General features: G+C 40.3%; 1 protein-coding gene across 2 annotated transcripts in view; it reads right to left on the reverse strand.

Annotated features, from left to right (window-relative positions):
- Window positions 1–232: 232 nt before the first annotated feature.
- The window catches only part of LOC110455131 (kelch domain-containing protein 4-like), a 25,550-nt gene continuing 4,892 nt past the window's right edge, over window positions 233–20,890 (reverse strand). The window contains exons 2-13 of one of the 2 annotated variants that reach the window (XM_021505081.1): window positions 19,777–19,993; window positions 18,699–18,843; window positions 14,986–15,036; window positions 14,529–14,698; window positions 14,111–14,228; window positions 12,210–12,308; window positions 9,037–9,130; window positions 4,113–4,193; window positions 3,724–3,809; window positions 2,821–3,040; window positions 1,409–1,548; window positions 233–1,076 (exon numbers count right to left, since the gene is read on the reverse strand). In XM_021505081.1, the coding sequence (XP_021360756.1) occupies window positions 710–1,076; window positions 1,409–1,548; window positions 2,821–3,040; window positions 3,724–3,809; window positions 4,113–4,193; window positions 9,037–9,130; window positions 12,210–12,308; window positions 14,111–14,228; window positions 14,529–14,698; window positions 14,986–15,036; window positions 18,699–18,843; window positions 19,777–19,987 (1,782 nt within the window). In that variant the 5' untranslated portion in view covers window positions 19,988–19,993 and the 3' untranslated portion in view covers window positions 233–709. Of the gene's footprint in view, window positions 1,077–1,408; window positions 1,549–2,820; window positions 3,041–3,723; window positions 3,810–4,112; window positions 4,194–9,036; window positions 9,131–12,209; window positions 12,309–14,110; window positions 14,229–14,528; window positions 14,699–14,985; window positions 15,037–15,861; window positions 15,890–18,698; window positions 18,844–19,776; window positions 19,994–20,890 lie in introns of those variants that run through there. The other variant, XM_021505083.1, reaches the window with a different exon arrangement.

Genomic DNA, 20,890 nt, shown 5'->3' on the forward strand with positions numbered 1-20,890 from the left:
TGTGAAAGTTCTTACTGCTAAAATAAGGTATTTCTGTGTGAAAGTTCTTACTGCTAAAATAAGGTATTTCTGTGTGAAAGTTCTTACTGCTAAAATAAGGTATTTCTGTGTGAAAGTTCTTACTGCTAAAATAAGGTATTTCTGTGTGAAAGTTCTTTATACATGAATCACCACGTGTTGTTCACTATTTTAAGCTTTGAATAAAAAACAGAGAAGTTCTGTAGTCGTTTGGTTTACTTTTTTTATTTACTTTCCGTAACATAAATAGATATATCTGGTCGTAAAGTGAACTCTGTCTAAACTGGGCATCACTGGGACACAGACCTGAGTTTATCGCTGTCTTACTAAACTTTATATCTGAATTTACGCATAAAAGAATATCTTAACTTTCGACAGCTAAATATCATATATAAATAGAAATACCAATTTCAAACAGAAATATTCTCAATGGTGATTAGTTTTGACAACTTATCCTGTAATGCAAACTGAGAGACAAGTGTCTAATCAAGATTACATATATGGACAAACAGACAAGTGGTCAATCAAGATTACATTTATGGACAATTTGTCCAAACTAGATTACATGTATAGACAAATGGACTAGCGGTCCAAACAATACTTCATCATTAACTGTCCATATACATATGTAGCTCAGAAGTAAGTATCCACTCTTGATATACAATAGAATCACAAGTTAAAATGTCAAAAACTAATCTTCTTTCACCGAGATTTTGGAATCATATCCTGGATTGATATAGTTGGTCTTTCCAGTGGACTCAGGAACTTCATAATTTGCCTCGGGGGTTTTATCATTTGAGGGACGTACTTGGGGATGAAGACGTCCTTCCTTGGTGAACCCACGGAAAATCTCAGCAATAAGCACCAGTACCAGTAGCACAGCAAAGTAGGCATACCAGAGAGCCCAGAGAGTGGTTTGTACTACTGCCAAAAACACGCCCAAGCTTATATTTATAAGGGCCAGCAAAACAGCAATGCGACCGCTAAAATGGTGGATAAATTCCCAAATCTTTCGACGCAAAGTTCTCGACTGTCCTACCTCTGGTCTGTTGCCGCGGCTGAAAATAATTCATAATCATTCAGGATTATCAATTATTTCTTGGCTCTGCTAATATAAGCTTGAACCTTTTATATGGCCACAAAAGCCCTGTTCTGTTTTAATTTATGTTTGCTGCTTTTCCATCACATAATTTGGGATGATACTCATTTAAATCGTTTAACATCATCAAATTTGTCCTTTTAATGTGGAAAATATAAAGAAAAAAATTAGGAAGAAAACGGATGTAGTGAAACAGACAAACATTTGAATGTGGACACTAAAACATTAAAGTACTCGTTAACATTACAGTAAAAATAAGCAATGCAAGAAATGTTTTTTTGGTATACTTACAAGAATGCATTGAAAGGCTGGAGAAGGCCTAGTAGCATCACAACAATACCTATTATGCCATGGGCAAACATGAAATGTTGAGACTGTACGGAGAGGACTGCAAACACTGTACCAATTGTAGCTAGCACTAGTCCTATCACCTGTAATATATCAAACACGGCACCAGATGTAACTAATCAGTCATATCACCTGTGGGTGGCATAACATCCATCTGTTTGCCTTTTAGCTCATCTGCCCGAAGAGCTAGAGAGCTTATTTCATGGCGCGGCGTAGGTCGTCCGTCAACTTTCCCTTTAAACGACTTCTCCCGAAAAAAGGATGTACCTAGAGTCATAATATTTGGCTGAAAGCTTCGTCGGTAAGAGAGTTTGAGAACGAAAATGACCTTGACCTACTTTCAAGGTCACAAGGGTCAAATGTGTCAAATGTTTCAAATAACTTCTTCCGGAGAACTGAAAGGTATAGAATCTTAATATTTGGCTGGTAACTTCTTTCAGATTGAGCACGACAAAGTTTGCGAATGAAAATGATCGCGACCTGCTTTCTACGTCACAGGGGTCAAATATGTCAGAAACATCAAACAATTTTTGAATGATTGAAAGTCATAGAATCATAGTATTTGGCTGGTGGCTTCTTGGGATAAAGCTCACAAAAGTTTGTGAATGAAAATGACCTCAACCTACTTTAAAGGTCACAGAGGTCAACAACACTTCAAACAACTTGTTCTGAAGAACCAAAAGGCATAAAATCCTAATATTTGGCTGGTAGCTTCTTAGAATGGAGGCCGACATGTTTGAAAATGAAAATTACTTTGACCTATTTTCAAGGTCACAGGGATCAAATATGTTAAACACTTCAATTGACTTCTTCTGAATAATCCAAAGGCTAAAAGTCATAATATTTGGCTGGTAGCTTCTTGGGATAGAGCCAACAAAGTTTGTGAAAGAAAATGACCTTGATTCAATTTCAAGGTCACAGGGACAAATATGTCAAACAATTCAAAAATTCCAAAAGCATAGAATCATATAATAATATCTTGTTGGTAGCTTCCACGAATAGAGCCTGACGAAGTTTGCGATTGAAATATTTGTAGTTCAGTATAATATTTAATGGGATATTTTGCTATGACTGCTTAATTGTCCATGTGAGTGATACAGGCCCTCTGGGCCTTTTTTCTTTTAGGTATATTGCTTGATTGCTGAATTGCTCCCATTTGGCTATATCTATTCTATAGAATGTGATGTCACTTCTGACTAATAAGGGAAACACGTATAAGACAGGTGGATAACTTATTGAACAGTTAGTCAAATTTAATGGACAGTTCATGCAGCTTATTGGACACTTGTGACATCATCGCTTATTCTACTTCCTATCTAGATGGAGTAAGAAGACAAAAGTCAATGTAAACATACCTGAAATGATACGTGGAACTTAAACCAAAGTTTGCCTTTGGCATTGAAATACCGAGCAATGAGTGCTCCCCAGGTGAGGAAGCCACCCCAACCGAATGTCATAAAGATACCATGAAGGAGAATCCAATTAGCAAAGTGCTTGGTGCATGGCAGCATGCGGGCCGTCGTGGTGTCTGCGGCTGTGCCACTCAGTAGCCACAGGTCGTTGGTGACATCTCCTCTGTCAAAATAAAACAAGGTTACACTGCAAATATCAACAAAAGTATCCAGAATAACGACATTCCACTTCACACTCAAACCAAAGTATCCAGACCAACAGGGTTATACTATACACATAAATAAATTATCCTGACTAACAAGGTTACACTGCAAACACAAACCAAAGTATCCAGAATAACGACATTCCACTTTACACACAAACCAAAGTATCCAGACTAACAGGGTTATACTATACACATTAATAAATTATCCTGACTAACAAAGTTACACTGTACACATAATACCAAGTAATGATAATAATAATAATAATTTGAGGTTCTTATATACCGCTTTATCACAACCTAGTTTGTAGGTCGTCTCAGAGCGGTTCACATGTTATTATCCATGGTTATAGGGCCTTTTCAACCAGCCTATATCTCTCTCAACTCCCTTGGGAGCATACAATCGTGCTGCCATTTCGGCGCTCACAGCCAGCATTCAACAATTCTAGCACTGCCCAACCACATACTCATTTACAGCTGAGGAGACTGGAACAAGCGAAGTAAAGTATCTTGCTCAAAGAAACAACACAGTGCCGTGTCGTGATCGAACCCGCAACCCTTCGGTCACGATCCCGGCCTCCTACCACTAGACTATCGTGCCTAAGTGTCCAGAGTAACAAGGACCTTAAATGAATGTACTCACGATTCTAATAAAATCCCTCCAAACATGTAAACACCAGTGGAAGTAGTTGCCATGGAGGACGACGCACGCAATGCTGGAGGAGAAGTCTGAAACAGGGGATTTTATGAGCAGGAAAGTTCCCACTGGCAGACTGGACACTTATTTTAATACAACAGTACATGTTCTTTTACTAATGGTCCTTTCTGGGAAATTGGCACCCACCAATTAATAAGATCTTCATTAGTCATATGTAATATTGATCTTTTCTCTTCTATTTTATTATCTGTTACAATTGCCAGGTCTTGGTGGTCAAGGAAACCCCTAAAAAAGGACCGACCTACGGTCAGTACCTGTCCACTCCTTCCCACAAAGGCCTCGAACCCACGACCCAGTGGTGGAAGGCTACTTACCAGATACGTGGCTTTTTGTCGATACCATACCAGACCATCTGGGTCTAAAACAGACACTTCGTCAGCTTCAGAAACGCTTGTCTGAAATGAAAGACCACCTTGATTCACCATTTTCAAAAGTATCAACCTCACTGAGCAAATTATGTTGGATATTAAAAGAAAACAAATGTGGTCAAATAAATTTTCCTGTAGATACGAACAGAACATTAACAAGGTGAAAATGTGATCATATCAGGAATAGTCGTAACGCCGTGTAATTTGGCTTATAATTGATAACAAGTGAAATCAATTTGCATGTGACATAAACAATATGTAGATATCAAAACAACATATAATTATTCCATAAAATGGATGACATGTTATTTAGATCCATTTTAAAAATCACAATTCAAATTTAACTGAAATTACAGTTTGAAGTAAGTTTTAAATAAGTAAACTATGAGGCTATCGCTGAAAATTAGGGATCAGCCCTCAACTCCTCTCTACAGTACCTAACAGTGTGTTACAATCATTCTGTTATTTACCTTGAGGACCTGACGGAGCTCCTCAACACCTCTATACAGTACCTAACAGTGTGTTACAATCATTCTGTTATTTACCTTGAGGACCTGACGGAGCTCCTCAACACCTCTATACAGTACCTAACAGTGTGTTACAATCATTCTGTTATTTACCTTGAGGACCTGACGGAGCTCCTCAACACCTCTATACAGTACCTAACAGTGTGTTACAATCATTCTGTTATTTACCTTGAGGACCTGACGGAGCTCCTCAACACCTCTATACAGTACCTAACAGTGTGTTACAATCATTCTGTTATTTACCTTGAGGACCTGACGGAGCTCCTCAACACCTCTATACAGTACCTAACAGTGTGTTACAATCATTCTGTTATTTACCTTGAGGACCTGACGGAGCTCCTCAACACCTCTATACAGTACCTAACAGTGTGTTACAATCATTCTGTTATTTACCTTGAGGACCTGACGGAGCTCCTCAACACCTCTATACAGTACCTAACAGTGTGTTACAATCATTCTGTTATTTACCTTGAGGACCTGACGGAGCTCCTCAACACCTCTATACAGTACCTAACAGTGTGTTACAATCATTCTGTTATTTACCTTGAGGACCTGACGGAGCTCCTCAACACCTCTATACAGTACCTAACAGTGTGTTACAATCATTCTGTTATTTACCTTGAGGACCTGACGGAGCTCCTCAACACCTCTATACAGTACCTAACAGTGTGTTACAATCATTCTGTTATTTACCTTGAGGACCTGACGGAGCTCCTCAACACCTCTATACAGTACCTAACAGTGTGTTACAATCATTCTGTTATTTACCTTGAGGACCTGACGGAGCTCCTCAACACCTCTATACAGTACCTAACAGTGTGTTACAATCATTCTGTTATTTACCTTGAGGACCTGACGGAGCTCCTCAACACCTCTATACAGTACCTAACAGTGTGTTACAATCATTCTGTTATTTACCTTGAGGACCTGACGGAGCTCCTCAACACCTCTATACAGTACCTAACAGTGTGTTACAATCATTCTGTTATTTACCTTGAGGACCTGACGGAGCTCCTCAACACCTCTATACAGTACCTAACAGTGTGTTACAATCATTCTGTTATTTACCTTGAGGACCTGACGGAGCTCCTCAACACCTCTATACAGTACCTAACAGTGTGTTACAATCATTCTGTTATTTACCTTGAGGACCTGACGGAGCTCCTCAACACCTCTATACAGTACCTAACAGTGTGTTACAATCATTCTGTTATTTACCTTGAGGACCTGACGGAGCTCCTCAACACCTCTATACAGTACCTAACAGTGTGTTACAATCATTCTGTTATTTACCTTGAGGACCTGACGGAGCTCCTCAACACCTCTATACAGTACCTAACAGTGTGTTACAATCATTCTGTTATTTACCTTGAGGACCTGACGGAGCTCCTCAACACCTCTATACAGTACCTAACAGTGTGTTACAATCATTCTGTTATTTACCTTGAGGACCTGACGGAGCTCCTCAACACCTCTATACAGTACCTAACAGTGTGTTACAATCATTCTGTTATTTACCTTGAGGACCTGACGGAGCTCCTCAACACCTCTATACAGTACCTAACAGTGTGTTACAATCATTCTGTTATTTACCTTGAGGACCTGACGGAGCTCCTCAACACCTCTATACAGTACCTAACAGTGTGTTACAATCATTCTGTTATTTACCTTGAGGACCTGACGGAGCTCCTCAACACCTCTATACAGTACCTAACAGTGTGTTACAATCATTCTGTTATTTACCTTGAGGACCTGACGGAGCTCCTCAACACCTCTATACAGTACCTAACAGTGTGTTACAATCATTCTGTTATTTACCTTGAGGACCTGACGGAGCTCCTCAACACCTCTATACAGTACCTAACAGTGTGTTACAATCATTCTGTTATTTACCTTGAGGACCTGACGGAGCTCCTCAACACCTCTATACAGTACCTAACAGTGTGTTACAATCATTCTGTTATTTACCTTGAGGACCTGACGGAGCTCCTCAACACCTCTATACAGTACCTAACAGTGTGTTACAATCATTCTGTTATTTACCTTGAGGACCTGACGGAGCTCCTCAACACCTCTATACAGTACCTAACAGTGTGTTACAATCATTCTGTTATTTACCTTGAGGACCTGACGGAGCTCCTCAACACCTCTATACAGTACCTAACAGTGTGTTACAATCATTCTGTTATTTACCTTGAGGACCTGACGGAGCTCCTCAACACCTCTATACAGTACCTAACAGTGTGTTACAATCATTCTGTTATTTACCTTGAGGACCTGACGGAGCTCCTCAACACCTCTATACAGTACCTAACAGTGTGTTACAATCATTCTGTTATTTACCTTGAGGACCTGACGGAGCTCCTCAACACCTCTATACAGTACCTAACAGTGTGTTACAATCATTCTGTTATTTACCTTGAGGACCTGACGGAGCTCCTCAACACCTCTATACAGTACCTAACAGTGTGTTACAATCATTCTGTTATTTACCTTGAGGACCTGACGGAGCTCCTCAACACCTATATACAGTACCTAACAATGTGTTACAATCATTCTGTTATTTACCTTGAGGACCTGACGGAGCGCCTCAACACCTCTATCCAGTACCTAACAGTGTGTTACAATCATTCTGTTATTCACCTTGAGGACCTGACGAAGCTCCTCAACACCTCCTCAACACCTATATACAGTCCCTAACAATGTGTTACAATCATTCTGTTATTTGCCTTGAGTACCTGACGAAGCTCCTCAACACCTCTATACAGTACCTAACAGGGTGTTACAATCATTCTGTTATTTACCTTGAAGACCTGACGGAGCTCCTCAACACCTCTATACAGCACCTAACAGTGTGTTACAATCATTCTGTTATTTGCCTTGAGGACCTGACGGAGCTCCTCAACTCCTCTATACAGTACCTAACAATGTGTTACAATCATTCTGGTATTTACCTTGAGGACCTGACGGAGCTCCTCAACACCTATATACAGTACCTAACATTGTGTTACAATCATTCTGTTATTTACCTTGAAGACCTGACGGAGCTCCTCAACACCTCTATACAGTATCTAACAGTGTGTTACAATCATTCTGTTATTCACCTTGAGGACCTGACGAAGCTCCTCAACACCTCCTCAACACCTATATACAGTACCTAACAATGTGTTACAATCATTCTGGTATTTACCTTGAGGACCTGACGGAGCTCCTCAACACCTCTATCCAGTACCTAACAGTGTGTTACAATCATTCTGTTATTCACCTTGAGGACCTGACGAAGCTCCTCAACACCTCCTCAACACCTATATAAAGTACCTAACAATGTGTTACAATCATTCTGTTATTCACCTTGAGGACCTGACGAAGCTCCTCAACACCTCCTCAACACCTATATAAAGTACCTAACAATGTGTTACAATCATTCTGTTATTCACCTTGAGGACCTGACGAAGCTCCTCAACACCTCTACTGACGGAGCTCCTCAACACCTCTATACGGTACCTAACAGTGTGTTACAATCATTCTGTTATTCACCTTGAGGACCTGACGAAGCTCCTCAACACCTCTATACGGTACCTAACAGTGTGTTACAATCATTCTGTTATTCACCTTGAGGACCTGACGAAGCTCCTCAACACCTCCTCAACACCTATATAAAGTACCTAACAATGTGTTACAATCATTCTGGTATTTACCTTGAGGACCTGACGGAGCTCCTCAACTCCTCTATACAGTACCTAACAATGTGTTACAATCATTCTGGTATTTACCTTGAGGACCTGACGGAGCTCCTCAACACCTTTATACAGTACCTAACAGTGTGTTACAATCATTGTTATTTACCTTGAGGACCTGACGGAGCGCCTCAACACCTCTATCCAGTACCTAACAGTGTGTTACAATCATTCTGTTATTCACCTTGAGGACCTGACGAAGCTCCTCAACACCTCTACTGACGGAGCTCCTCAACACCTCTATACGGTACCTAACAGTGTGTTACAATCATTCTGTTATTCACCTTGAGGACCTGACGAAGCTCCTCAACACCTCCTCAACACCTATATAAAGTACCTAACAATGTGTTACAATCATTCTGTTATTCACCTTGAGGACCTGACGAAGCTCCTCAACACCTCCTCAACACCTATATAAAGTACCTAACAATGTGTTACAATCATTCTGTTATTTACCTTTAGGACCTGACGGACCTCCTCAACACCTCTATTGAATACCTAACAGTGTCTTACAATCATTCTGTTATTTACCTAGAGGACCTGACGGAGCTCCTCGACACCTCTATACAGTACCTAACAGTGTGTTACAACCATTCTGTTATTTACCTTGAGGACCTGACGGAGCTCCTCAACACCTCCATATAAGACCAATCTGCGGCTTCCATCAGAGCTAGGAATTGCTGCCATTGTTCCATAAACCCTGCAATACAAATATTATGCATTAAACTTATTTAAAATACAACAAACATTTGTATTTGCCTGTATTACCTGATATAATATCATTGATAAAGAGTAATAGTCCTTCAAGTTAAATATACCATTTGGTCACTAATTTCATACATTATTACTTAAAACTTTTTATTTGTTACTGATCATCTGAATTCGTCAAATTTTGTCATGTCACAATTGAGTTTTACTTTTTTCAGGTTATTTTTGTATTGTTTCTCAAATGTTAAAATGTAAAAATTACCCTGACTCTATAGCCTCTCATTTCACCTCTTAAATCGTGTATCATTATACAGAATTGTAATAAATTTAAATGTTTTGCAAGCATATACACAAACTTGAGTTTTTGCCAGAATACCCCCTGCAGAATACCCCCTGCCTGCAACAAGAACTGCAGGAATAGTTCTTTGAGAAAAAAATAATAATTTCAAAATGAGCAAAAGCCAATCATTCCAAGACAAGCCATCGTCCCCTTTACAGTAATGATTTCTTTGCACACTTATTTTAGGATATAGATCACAGTGACATAGTTCTTGTACTTAACCCTCCGCCAACCAAAGATGTATTGCATACCAAATCTGGTCACTCAAGGTGGAACAATATAGAAGATATGCCCCTGACTTTATTAAGAAGGTTGAGGTCAAAGACCAAACAGTCGGTCACATTGACCTTCAGTCTGTCCTTGACCCCCCATCCCAAGATGGACATGCATAACATATTTGGTTGCACCAGGTGAAATACTATACAAGATATATACCAGGTGAACTTTTTCAAAGGTTGAGGTCATAAGTTAAACCAAAGGTCACAATAACCTACTTTTTGTACTTGACCCTCCGCCATTACAAAATGTTTTTGTATAGGTACCTGGTTGCACCAGGTGAAATGATAAAGAAATCTGGCTAATTAAGGTAGAACATTAGAAGATATTCCCCAAACAAACCTTTGGAAAGAATAACATCAAAGGCCAAATCTAGTAACTCAAAAGTGAAATAGCAAAACAGACAGGCACGGGACAAAATTTTAGCTAACTTTCGTAAATAGGTGCATGATATCTATGAAAACGGCTAGATAACAAGAGGCCCAAGGGCCTTAGCGGTCACCTGAGTTATATCATAGGTACTGGTAGCTTTATTTTATTGTTTGGATGTGATGTTGAAATCAGCATGTAAACTAAGTGAAATACAATACTTGTCATGTCATCAAAGGATAAGAATTTGAAAATATTGGTAATTGTTCCCTTTGGGGCCCCGTCCTGGTCCCTGGGGAGGGGGCAGGAATCCCAATTTTCCAAAGTAATACTCTCCTTCACCAAAGATGATTCTGACTAAGTTTGAGTAATTTTCTGCTGAAAATGGATAAAATATATTCCCAAAAGTGTTGTTTCCCTATATAAACTATAGTAAACTTCACTTTTTGAAATATTGGTAAATTTTCCCTTTTGGGCCCCGCCCTGGCCCCTAGGGTTGGGGTAGGAATCCCAATTTTACAATTTAAAACCATCTTCCACCTCCAAGGATGATTCTGACCAAGTAAAAATAATTTCCAACAGAAAATTGTCAAAATATACCCAAAAGTGTGGTTTCCCTAATCAAACTATAGTAAACTTTACCCCCTCCCCAAGGGAGAACGGATAGCTCGGGGTTCCTGAAATTTACAATTTAAATAAAGCCCCTGATGATCTTTCCATCCATGCAGAGATAATGACTGTAATACCTCTGAGTCTGGAGAAGAAGATTTATGAAATATTGGTTAAATTTCCCTTTTGGGCCCGCCCTGGCCCCTAGGGTTGGGGTAGGAATCCCAATTTTACAATTTAAAACCATCTCCCTCCTCCAAGGATGATTCTGACCAAGTAAAAATAATTTCCAACAGAAAATTGTCAAAATATACCCAAAAGTGTGGTTTCCCTAATCAAACTATAGTAAACTTTACCCCCTCCCCAAGGGAGAACGGATAGCTCGGGGTTCCTGAAATTTACAATTTAAATAAAGCCCCTAATGATCTTTCCATCCATGCAGAAAAAATGACTGTAATACCTCTGAGTCTGGAGAAGAAGATTTATGAAATATTGGTTAAATTTCCCTTTTGGGCCCGCCCTGGCCCCTAGGGTTGGGGGAGGAATCCCAATTTTACAATTTAAAACCATCTGCCTCCTCCAAGGATGATTCTGACCAAGGAAAAATAATTTCCAACAGAAAATTGTCAAAATATACCCAAAAGTGTTGTTTCCCTATATAAACTATAGTAAACTTCACTTTTTGAAATATTGGTAAATTTTCCCTTTTGGGCCCCGCCCTGGCCCCTAGGGTTGGGGTAGGAATCCCAATTTTACAATTTAAAACCATCTTCCTCCTCCAAGGATGATTCTGACCAAGTAAAAAATAATTTCCAAAAGAAAATTGTCAAAATATACCCAAAAGTGTGGTTTCCCTAATCAAACTATAGTAAACTTTACCCCCTCCCCAAGGGAGAACGGATAGCTCGGGGGTCCGGAAATTTACAATTTAAATAAAGCCCCTGATGATCTTTCCATCCATGCAGAGAAAATGACTGTAATACCTCTGAGTCTGGAGAAGAAGATTTTTGAAATATTGGTTAATTTTCCCTTTTGGGCCCCGCCCTGGCCCCTAGGGTTGGGGTAGGAATTCCAATTTTACAATTTGGTAGCCTCATATACCAAGGATGATTCTGACCAAGTTTGAAAAAATTCCATCCACTGGTTCTTGAGAAGAAGTTGATAATGTAAAAGTTTACGCACGACGCACGACGTACGACGGACGACGGACGACGACGGACCAAAAGTGATTGGAATAGGTCACTTGAGCAAAGCTCAGGTGACCTAAAAATTTAAATGGCAGGTGCGCAACTATGAAGTGGGTTGACAATCTCAATGAAGTTTCACAATTTTCAGCTGTATGAAGATTTTCGGGACAAGCTTGTGTCTACAGACAGATAAACTGAATTATGTATACCCTCCTATCTTCGTTGAAGGGGAATCATTTCTACACTTCTATAAACAGAACCACCAAGAGATTTTGTAACGAATGACTGACCTTGGAGTGGGACAGCCATCTATCCTTGTCCATGAGTTGGTTTGACTGTTATAGATCCAGGAGTCTCCTGAGGGACAGGGGCCCCCTGTTAATCCTCCACTGAAACAAACACCAATACTCAATGAACTATAGATCCAGGAGTCTCCTGGGGACATGACCGCCTGTAAATCCTCCACTGAAACAAACATCAATACTCAATGCACTATAGACCCAGGAGTCTCCTGGGGACATGACCGCCTGTTAATCCTCCACTGAAACAAACATCAATACTCAATGCACTATAGATCCAGGAGTCTCCTGGGGACTTGACCCCCTGTTAATATCTCCACTGAAACCAACACCAATACTCAATGAACTATAGACCCAGGAGTCTCCTGGGGACATGACCGCCTGTTAATCCTCCACTGAAACAAACACCAATACTCAATGCACTATAGACCCAGGAGTCTCCTGGGGACATGACCGCCTGTTAATCCTCCACTGAAACAAACACCAATACTCAATGAACTATAGCCCCAGGAGTCTCCTGGGGACATGACCGCCTGTAAATCCTCCACTGAAACCAACACCAATACTCAATGAACTATAGCCCCAGGAGTCTCCTGGGGACATGACCGCCTGTAAATCCTCCACTGAAACAAACATCAATACTCAATGAACTATAGACCCAGGAGTCTCCGGGGGACATGACCGCCTGTAAATCCTCCACTGAAACAAACATCAATACTCAATGAACTATAGACCCAGGAGTCTCCTGGGGACATGACCGCCCGTAAACCCTCCACTGAAACAAACACCAATACTCAATGAACTATAGACCCAGGAGTCTCCGGGGGACATGACCGCCTGTAAATCCTCCACTGAAACAAACACCAATACTAATGAACTATAGATCCAGGAGTCTCCTGGGGACATTGACCGCCTTTAAATCCTCCACTGAAACAAACACCAATACTCAATGCACTATAGACCCAGGAGTCTCCTGGGGACATGACCCCCTGTTAATCCTCCACTGAAACAAACCTCAATTCTCAATGCCCTATAGATCCAGGAGTCTCCTGGGGACTTGACCCCCTGTTAATATCTCCACTGAAACCAACACCAATACTCAATGAACTATAGACCCAGGAGTCTCCTGGGGACATTGACCGCCTGTGAATCCTTCACTGAAACAAACACCAATACTCAATGAACTATAGACCCAGGAGTCTCCCGGGGACATGACCCCCTGTTAATCCTCCACTGAAACAAACATCAATACTCAATGCACTATAGATCCAGGAGTCTCCTGTGGACATGACCCCCTGTTAATCCTACACTGAAACAAACATCAAAACTCAATGCACTATAGATCCAGGAGTCTCCTGGGGACTTGACCCCCTGTTAATATCACCACTGAAACCAACACAAATACCCAATGAACTATAGACCCAGGAGTCTCCTGGGGACATGACCGCCCGTAAACCCTCCACTGAAACAAACACCAATACTCAATGAACTATAGACCCAGGAGTCTCCTGGGGACATGACCACCTGTTAATACATCCATATCGACAAAGCCTCCTTTTTAACCAAAATTCTAAACCTACATATCAGTTATACATTTATATACATGTACTACACAATCGCTGTATCATATATCTGTGATACAAATTTATATTAAAATTGTTATAACAAATAACTATTAACAGGTTTGCACTGATTCACAAAATATATACAAGAATTATTCTTGCTAATCTGCTTAGAATCCTTTTTTTTCGGACACTCTACCACTGAGCTAAAGGGAAATTTCCTCTAGAGTGAAGCTAGAAGGCGACCGTAATCCTATGTACAATTAATATCTGTCACATCTGATTAATATGTGTCTGAAGCATTTTGGATTATGTTTATGAAGAACTCACCTCATACATCCTCCAAACACGACTAACTGATGAGGAGCGGCCATGGCTCCGGCGTGTAGACACCTGGCGTGGGGGTAGCTTGGGTTGTACGGGTTACACACAGAGCCAGCACAATACTCTGTAAAGATACATAACTTAGCCAGTCAAACATGGAAACATTTCACCTATCATATTACTCAGCCAATCAAAATTGGAGAAATTGCACCTATCATATTATACAGCCAATCAAATGTAGAGGCATAGTAGATCTTGTGATATCAAACTCAGCCAATCAAAAGCACTCTTTTCAGCCAGGAAAGGTTCGTTGATATAACATCTGTTCATGTGCACCACCAATAAATGATCATAATAGACTTGTTTTAATAAAAGGTTCAAACAAGCACGTTTGTTTTGGGATCTAAATAATCTTACTGTGTACCTGCAGACCAGCTTTGATTTAAAACATTGTAGGAAAAGGTATCAAAGTAGCGACGGGTTGAAAAGCCCTGGTGGACAAAAAGGCTGGATCCCTGAGAGTGGATGCCACCTGCGGCACCGTAGCGTGCCTCTGGCATGGTGGCCATCGTCTTCTCATCCCACTGGCTGGCACTGTAAACAAAATCCAACATACATTTACTGAGTCTAACAACATCCAACTGGCTGACACTGTCAACAACCGCCAACATACATTTACTGAGTCTAAAAATGTTTCCTTTCATTTGTTGAGCTTCTTTACATCTTTCATGTTTTCCATATAGATATATTTGAGTTAAAGACAGAGTGTTTGATTTTGAATTTAATAATCATCAATGTGAATATTCATTTAAACACAGATTGTTTACAAAGCAGTTATTGTTGTTTTTTAATTTATATAACTAATATTATTATACATGTACCTAAGATGGTCCGGCTTCTTTTGAGCAGGCAATTCCTCCCAGGTCTCTGTTCTGGAATGTTCAGTTAATTTCAAAATTATTCTGTTTAAATATACGACATAATGAAGGCGACCATCGATGAAAAATATAATAAAACACCAAAAAGGTCTCCAGTGTTATAAATGTACTTACACCAGACTGAAAGGGGGACACCATATTCAGACAGATTGTACTTACACCAGACTGAAAGGGGACACCACATTCAGACAGATTTCACTTTCACCAGACTGAAGGGGATATCACATTCAGACAGATTGTACTTACGCCAGACTGAAGGGTGACTTTACATTCAGACAAATTGTACTTACACCAGACTGAAGGGTGACTTTCCATTCAGACAGATTGTACTTACACCAGACCGAAGGGGGACTTCACATTCAGACATATTGTACTTTCACCAGAGTGAAGGGGACACCACATTCAGACAGTTTGTACTTACACCAGAGTGAAGGGGACACCACATTCAGACAGTTTGTACTTACACCAGACGGAAGGGGGACACCACATTCAGACAGATTGTGCTTACAACAGAGTGAAAGGGGACTTCACATTCAGACAGATTGCACTTACACCAGACTGAAAGGGGGACCCCACATTCAGACTGATTGTTCTTACACCAGACTGAAAGGGGGACACCACATTCAGACTGATTGTTTTTACACCAGACTGAAAGGGGGACACCATATTCAGACAGATTCTACTTACACCAGACTGAAAGGGGACACCACATTCAGACAGATTGCACTTACACCAGGCTGAAGGGGGACTTCACATTCAAACAGATTGTAATTACACGAGACTGAAGGGGGACTTCACATTCAGATAGATTGTACTTACACCAGACTGAAGCGCCATATGTCGTTGTAGAATACACCAGACTGAAGAGGGACTTCACATTCAGACAGATTGTACTTACGCCAGACTGAAGGGTGACTTTACATTCAGACAGATGGTACTTACACCAGACTGAAGGGTGACTTTCCATTCAGACAGATTGTACTTACACCAGGCTGAAGGGGGACTTCACATTCAAACAGATTGTAATTACACGAGACTGAAGGGGGACTTCACATTCAGACAGATTGCACTTACACCAGACTGAAAGGGGGACCCCACATTCAGACTGATTGTTCTTACACCAGACTGAAAGGGGGACACCACATTCAGACATATTGTACCTACACCAGACCGAAGGGGGACTTCACATTCAGACATATTGTACTTTCACCAGAGTGAAGGGGACACCACATTCAGACAGTTTGTACTTACACCAGAGTGAAGGGGACACCACATTCAGACAGTTTGTACTTACACCAGACTGAAGGGGACTTCACATTCAGAAAGTTTGTACTTACACCAGACTGAAGGGGATATCACGTTCAGACAGACTGTACTTACACTAGACTGAATGGTAAACTAATATTCAGGATTGTACTTACACCAGACTGAAGGGGAAATCACGTTCAGACAGATTGTACTTACACCAGGCTGAAGGGGGACACCACATTCAGACAGATTGCACTTACACCAGACTGAAAGGGGGACCCCACATTCAGACTGATTGTTCTTACACCAGACTGAAAGGGGGACACCACATTCAGACTGATTGTTTTTACACCAGACTGAAAGGGGGACACCATATTTAGACAGATTGTACTTACACCAGACTGAGGGGGATATCACGTTCAGACAGATTGTACTTGCACTAGACTGAATGGTAAACTAATATTCAGGATTGTACTTACACCAGACTGAAGGTGGACACGACGGTCAGACAGATTGTACTTACACCAGACTGAGGGGGATATCACGTTCAGACAGATTGTACTTACACTAGACCGAATGGTAAACTAATATTCAGACAGATCTAGATTGAACTTACACCAGACTGAAGCGCCATATGTCGTTGTAGAATACACCAGACTGAAGAGGGACTTCACATTCAGACAGATTGTACTTACGCCAGACTGAAGGGTGACTTTACATTCAGACAGATGGTACTTACACCAGACTGAAGGGTGACTTTCCATTCAGACAGATTGTACTTACACCAGAGTGAAGGGGACACCACATTCAGACAGATTATACTTACACCAGACTGAAGGGGGATTTCACGTTCAGACAGATTGTACTTACACCAGAGTGAAGGGGACACCACATTCAGACAGTTTGTACTTACACCAGACGGAAGGGGGACACCACATTCAGACAGATTGTGCTTACAACAGAGTGAAAGGGGACTTCACATTCAGACAGATTGCACTTACCCCAGACTGAAAGGGGGACACCACATTCAGACTGATTGTTCTTACACCAGACTGAAAGGGGGACACCAGATTCAGACAGATTGTACTTACACCAGGCTGAAGGGGGACTTCACATTCAAACAGATTGTAATTACACGAGACTGAAGGGGGACTTCACATTCAGACATATTGTACTTTCACCAGAGTGAAGGGGACACCACATTCAGACAGATTATACTTACACCAGACTGAAGGGGGATATAACATCCGGACAGATTGTACTTACATCAGACTTTAAAGGGGATATAACATCCAGACAGAATGTACTTACGCCAGACTGAAGAGGGACTTCACATTCAGACAGATTGTGCTTACACCAGGCTGAAGGGGGACTTCACATTCAAACAGATTGTAATTACACGAGACTGAAGGGGGACTTCACATTCAGATAGATTGTACTTACACCAGACTGAAGAGGGACTTTACATTCAGACAGATTGTATTTACACCAGACTGAAGGGTGACTTTCCATTCAGACAGATTGTACTTACACCAGGCTGAAGGGGGACTTCACATTCAAACAGATTGTAATTACACGAGACTGAAGGGGGACTTCACATTCAGACATATTGTACTTTCACCAGAGTGAAGGGGACACCACATTCAGACAGATTTCACTTTCACCAGACTGAAGGGGATATCACATTCAGACAGATTGTACTTACACTAGACTGAATGGTAAACTAATATTCAGACAGATCTAGATTGAACTTACACCAGACTGAAGGGGGAATTTACATTCAGACAGATTGTACTTACACCAGGCTGAAGGGGGACTTCACATTCAAACAGATTGTAATTACACGAGACTGAAGGGGGACTTCACATTCAGACATATTGTACTTTCACCAGAGTGAAGGGGACACCACATTCAGACAGATTGTGCTTACACCAGGCTGAAGGGGGACTTCACATTCAAACAGATTGTAATTACACGAGACTGAAGGGGGACTTCACATTCAGATAGATTGTACTTACACCAGACTGAAGCGCCATATGTCGTTGTAGAATACACCAGACTGAAGAGGGACTTCACATTCAGACAGATTGTGCTTACACCAGGCTGAAGGGGGACTTCACATTCAAACAGATTGTAATTACACGAGACTGAAGGGGGACTTCACATTCAGACATATTGTACTTTCACCAGAGTGAAGGGGACACCACATTCAGACAGATTATACTTACACCAGACTGAAGGGGGATTTCACGTTCAGACAGATTGTACTTACACCAGAGTGAAGGGGACACCACATTCAGACAGATTGTACTTACACCAGACTGAAGGGGATATCACGTTCAGACAGATTGTACTTACACTAGACTGAATGGTAAACTAATATTCAGACAGATCTAGATTGTACTTACACCAGACTGAAGCGCCATATGTCGTTGTAGAATAGTCGGTCTAGTCCCTCTCCCATAGATACATAGAAATAGTCACCCTGCAGGCCACTGACAAAGCTGAACCTTGCTGCTGGGTGAGTTATGGTATTTACAGATCTCCATGTGCCTGTGTTACAAATACAAAGCCAAAACCTTTTACATGACATTACTGAAATAAAACATCGATCTTTACAAGTAGCTCACAATACTTATAATTTAACTGTTTCCTTTCAATTTATCTAGCATTCTAATCAAGAGGTTCAGGGCTTTTATAGCTCACTGCGAGTGTTGTATCTAATTTAAACCTTGTCGAATAGCATATATACTTTTATCGAAGAGAAAAAGAAATATAAGCTGTAAATAGGACTAAATTCTGAAGGTATTCATTTCCCCTAGTAATTCAATATAGCGTTACAGGGCTGGAATATCAAAAATAATAGGTTTGAAGGTGTTTTTTGTTGCAAAGTTTGGAAAGTTCCATTCTGTAAACATATCATGACTCTATGCTTTTGGCTTATTCAGAGGAAAGTATTAAAAGCTTTTGACATAATTAACCCCTGTTACCCTGAAAGTATATCAAGGCAATTTTCCCTGCAAAGATTGTTGGGCTCCGTATCAGTTAAATATTAGAATTCTAGGCCTTTTGGTTCTTCAGGAGAAGTTGTTTTAATGCATGTTTTGAAAAATTTGACCCATGTGAGCGAGCAGGTCAAGGTCATTTTTTTCACAAACTTTGTCAGACTCCATCCTTTAACTCATTCACCCCTAAAGACACACTTGAACTCTTCCAATTCAAAGGTTGGAATAGTTCATTATGAAAATTCAGGGTTGAATGAGTTAAGAAAGCATCCAGACACATATCATGACTATAGGCCATTTAGTTTTTTTAGAAGAAGTGGTATAAAGAAAAGGTTGAAGACAAACACAAACAGACGAAGTGTCATGTCATCAGCTCACTGGTCTTCTGGACCCGATCAGATAACAAGTACTTATATAGGTGTTATTCTAAAACCGATAGAACCAGTATAAGGTCTATTGCAGATGGGTAGTCACAACTTACCTGAACTAATGTTAAATATCCATGTATCATCCTTGGTCCCTGGTCTACCTCCAAACAGGACAAGTTGATTTCGGGAGGCATCATAGCCCAGTCCTGCGTCTCTACGGGGGTCAGGGGACAGAACAGGGCTGGCTATTTCTTGCCACTCTAACTGACCATTTGTACATGTCAATAGGACAAGCACCAGCAGAAAACACACCAACATTCTCATCTAAAGCTATAATATAAAACACACAAACATCCTCATCTAAAGCTGTCATATATAACACACAAACATCCTTATCTATAGGTGTAATATATAACACACAAACATCCTCATCTATAGCTGTAATATATAACACACAAACATCCTTATCTATAGCTGTAATATATAACACACAAACATCCTCATCTATAGCTGTAACTTATAACACACAAATTTCCTCATCTATAGCTGTAATATACAACACACAAACATCCTCATCTATAGCTGTAATATATAACACACAAACATCCTCATCTATATCTGTATTATACAACACACAAACATCCTCATCTATAGCTGTAATATATAACACAAAAACATCCTCATCTATAGCTGTAATATACAACACACAAATATCCTCATCTATAGCTGTAATATACAACACACAAATATCCTCATCTATAGCTGTAATATACAACACACAAACATCCTCATCTATAGCTGTAATATATAACACACAAACATCCTCATCTATATCTGTATTATACAACACACAAACATCCTCATCTATAGCTGTAATATATAACACAAAAACATCCTCATCTATAGCTGTAATATACAACACACAAATATCCTCATCTATAGCTGTAATATACAACACACAAATATCCTCATCTATAGCTGTAATATACAACACACAAACATCCTCATCTATAGCTGTAATATATAACACAAAGACATCCTCATTTATCCTATAAAATGATTTAGTATGTAGATACTTATCCTATGACCTATTTTACAACCAGCTGTTTCCTTTTAACTTTGTTACACTTACTACACTCAGCTGTTTCCGTCTAACTTTGTTACACTCACTACACTCAGCTGTTTCTCCTACTTACTTTGTTACACTCACTACACTCAGCTGTTTCC

This window comes from Mizuhopecten yessoensis, unplaced genomic scaffold, assembly GCF_002113885.1.
Source record: "Mizuhopecten yessoensis strain PY_sf001 unplaced genomic scaffold, ASM211388v2 scaffold8139, whole genome shotgun sequence".
Classification (NCBI taxonomy): Eukaryota; Metazoa; Mollusca; class Bivalvia; order Pectinida; family Pectinidae; genus Mizuhopecten; species Mizuhopecten yessoensis.